The sequence below is a fragment of the Euphorbia lathyris genome, chromosome 9, assembly GCF_963576675.1.
Source record: "Euphorbia lathyris chromosome 9, ddEupLath1.1, whole genome shotgun sequence".
NCBI lineage: Eukaryota > Viridiplantae > Streptophyta > Magnoliopsida > Malpighiales > Euphorbiaceae > Euphorbia > Euphorbia lathyris.
In genome coordinates, this window is record NC_088918.1 from 30,420,633 (window position 1) to 30,424,058 (window position 3,426).

The following is a 3,426-nucleotide window of genomic DNA, read 5'->3' on the forward strand; positions in this document are numbered from 1 at the left end:
AATACGACAAAGCAATTCCGAGTATGAGATTAGGCAGGCTAGAAAGCCTGCGAATCTACTACTATGACAAGGTTAAGCAAGTCGTATAATGTTTTTTCGTTCGCCAGTAAAAAACGCACAGCAGAAAATCGTTCATAAAAAACAATTAGCGACAGACAAATCCCGTCGGTAAAACTATGAAGTTGTGAATTACCGACGAATTTCCGACAATGTCCGTCGCTAATGTATTTCTTTTAATGTTCAAAAATCAGTTCTAGCGGCGGTTTAAACCGCATCTAGAAAAATGTCGCTATAAAAAACCCTACCCCGACGTATGAGAAAAACCGTCGGTAATGTAGCAACAGTGGCAATTACAATACTTTTGCGACACTTACAAAAACCGTCGGTAAACAATATAGCGACGGTTTAAACCGTCGGTACAGGAGAAAAAAACCGTCGCTAAAAACCTTTTTTTTTGTAGTATATTCTCTCATACTATTAAACTTGAATGATTTATAGGTAGTCCAAAATATTTTTCAACCACCTTTCTGAATTTGACAAACGTATCAAAGACCTTGAATTTCTGTTTGAGAAAATAAATTAATGAATATTTGACATAATGATAAAAAATAGGACATAGTAAGAATAACAATGATGTGACTTGATTTAAATAGGACCTTATACATATGAACAAATTAATTCAAGAGGTTGAGAAGCAACAATATTAGATCGCACAATGGTTAATGTGTAAATTTTACTTAATAAACAAATCTCACAAAAGGAGGAAATTTTATTATCAAAGTAAAATGTAACATTTTAATTTAGGACTAATTACTTATCTAGTCCATTTGAAGGGGTCATTAACATATTTGATACACTTCCTTTTTATCTTATCAAATTAAACATTTTCATCCACTTTGGACAAAAATATTCTTATTTCAATTCACCTTCTTCCTCATACTCTCAACGTCTTCTTCGCCATCAAAGAGAGTCACAGCCAAAACTAAAAGTAGAGATGAAATATTTGTATGAATGTCCTTTGAATTTGGTGATCTCAGGAATATGTGTGATGAATTCGGTTTCGTTAGTGATTTTGAGATTATTGAAGTATTCTAAATTTGGAAAGTAAACACAAAACAGATGAAGCTTTCCAGTAGAAATGGTATGTTTTTAGCTTATACGTCTGCTTTTCTCGCTGGTCTTGAATCTTTCTTTATCTGTAACTGTATGGTTTCAATTTCCTCCATTTTCCTCCACTTTTGTTGCATATGTGACAAATTTCGCCACAAATACGACAACAGTTGTCACATCTGCAATAGGAGCAATTTTGTCGCAGATGTGACAAATTTCGTTGCAGATGCAACAACTGTTGTCACATTTGTGACGAAATTCATCGCATATGTGACAAGAGCAACTATCGATGCGGCAAAAATGGAGGAAATCGGAAATGACGGGTTCAATGAGAAAACATTCAACTAACCAACTTCGTACTTGAATAACGTGTATGTAAAATGAAGAAAGAATACTTATATGAACTTGAATAATGTATGAATATGCTTAAACATTGGGTTGAATTATTGAATTTTGTTGTAAGAATTTGAAAGAAATGAAAAGAAGGAGGTTGGAGAAGGTTAGGGTATTTTTATCCATAATGGATGAAAGTGTCTAATTTGGTAAAATGAAAGGGAAGTGTGTCAAATATGTTAATGGATCTCCTCAAATGGGCTAGATTAGTAATTAGCCCTTAAATTTAACAATTTCCTAACTGATGGCGATATCCAATATGTCATTTAAGTTATTTATCTACTTAAATCTGGGAATATTACACCCATAGTCCCTCATCTTTGGCTTAGTTTCTTTATGGCCCCTAAACTTCAGAACTGGACCTAAAAATTTGTGAACTTTGCCATTTACTAACATAAAAGTCCCTTATAAAAGTAAACAACCTCAAAATGACATATGAAGACCTTGGCCATAGGTGTAATTTATCCAAGCAATCAATACTTTTCCATCACTGTAATATGTAAAGAATTAAGAGTTAAAGATTGGTAACTGAAAGCTCTTAGGTACCATTTTTTTTGAAATAAAGTGGCAGGAGTTAAATACCTGACTTGCCATTGTACATATAATATATAGAAGAATTACATCTCTTATTAGTTCATGCATTATTATTGTGTTAAAAAAGTACTCTTTGTATTGAGTAGAAATGAACGCTTATTATGTATTATGTCTAGTCTAGTTGACATTGGCAAACTTGTCCTGGAGATCCTTAACCACATCTTGATCCAACATAAAGGCTTTAGCAAGAATATCAGGATTAATGGGTGGATTAGGACCAAAGACAGCATTAGCAATAGTAATAACACCTGGATTTTGGCTGTTAAAACCAGCAAAAGCAACACCTTTAGTCTTAGCAATATTGAACTGGAAGTGAATTAGTCCAATTGGGAATACAAAAACATCTCCTGGGTAAAGTGTTTTAGTGAAGAGCTTATTAGGATTAGATGTGACGAAACCAACAAGGAGAGTTCCTTCAATCACAACAAGGATTTCAGTGGCACGAGGGTGAGTATGAGGAGGGTTTAATCCACCATTTGGTGCATAGTCAAGCCTAGCCAATGATATACCAAGTGTGTTAAGTCCTGCTATTTGATCAACATTTAATAACGTTACATTTACTCCGTTTGCATTATTTGTATCTCTTGGTACATTCAGTCCACCAAAGAAGAAATCTTCTGCCACTGTCTCATTTGGGTTCTTGCAGAACTTCCCATTCACAAAAACTGCATTCATTAATATATATTCCAAATTAACATTCATGGATCAATGTATATTACCATAAGAAGATATGATTCTGAAAAGAATGAAATAGAGAAGTTGAGAAATTAATACCAGCATTCTTGGGCTCAGCTATGGCTACACAGAAATCCTGGAGGGGGCTAGGATCATAAGCAGATGCCAAAGAGGAAGCCAATGCTAATATAGCTAAAGGTACAAGGAATTTAACACTTTTCATTTTTTTTTCTTTCCCTTGATCGAGATAATTTAAGAGATGCCTTAAGCTTAATTATATCTAAAGATGTCTCAAGTGTGAGAAGCCTAATTGTATCCCATGAGTATTTATAGGTGAATTTTTTTGAAATGTCCAGTGCCAATTACTCAACACAATAAATTGATAGAAAACATATTATTTATTAAACTTATTTTTTTTCCTAATTAGCTTAGCTCACTGCTGCATTGCTCTCTTATGGAATAAGTCTTGTTTACTCAATTTCTAGTGAATTCAGAGTTTTGAACGAGTTATTAAAAACTAGAGCGATTCAAACCTTTTGAATTTAGCTAAAGTATAGGCATAACTAGTTGGGAGTTCAATATCAGATTAGCTAATATATCCATGAAGGAAATTAAAATAAAAAAGCAATGTAAATTAATTAAGAGGTGGTCTTA

The 3,426-nt window shown here is 33.4% G+C and overlaps 1 protein-coding gene across 1 annotated transcript; it reads right to left on the reverse strand.

Moving 5' to 3' along the window:
- Positions 1-2,024: 2,024 nt before the first annotated feature.
- LOC136205156 (germin-like protein subfamily 1 member 13) lies at positions 2,025-3,077 on the reverse strand. The gene is made up of 2 exons (XM_065995646.1): positions 2,872-3,077; positions 2,025-2,762 (listed from the first exon to the last, which is right to left on the reverse strand). The coding sequence occupies exons 1-2, from the start codon at positions 2,993-2,995 to the stop codon at positions 2,215-2,217; spliced, it is 672 nt and encodes a 223-aa protein (XP_065851718.1). The 5' UTR covers positions 2,996-3,077; the 3' UTR covers positions 2,025-2,214.
- Between the last annotated feature and the right edge of the window lie 349 nt (positions 3,078-3,426).

Coding starts and splice junctions, on each gene's coding strand:
- LOC136205156 (XM_065995646.1), bottom strand. CDS start 2,995: ATGAAAAGTGTTAAATTCCTTGTACCTTTAGCTATATTAGCATTGGCT. Junction 2,763..2,871: donor AGCTGAGCCCAAGAATGCTG/GTATTAATTTCT, acceptor TAATGAATGCAG/TTTTTGTGAATGGGAAGTTC.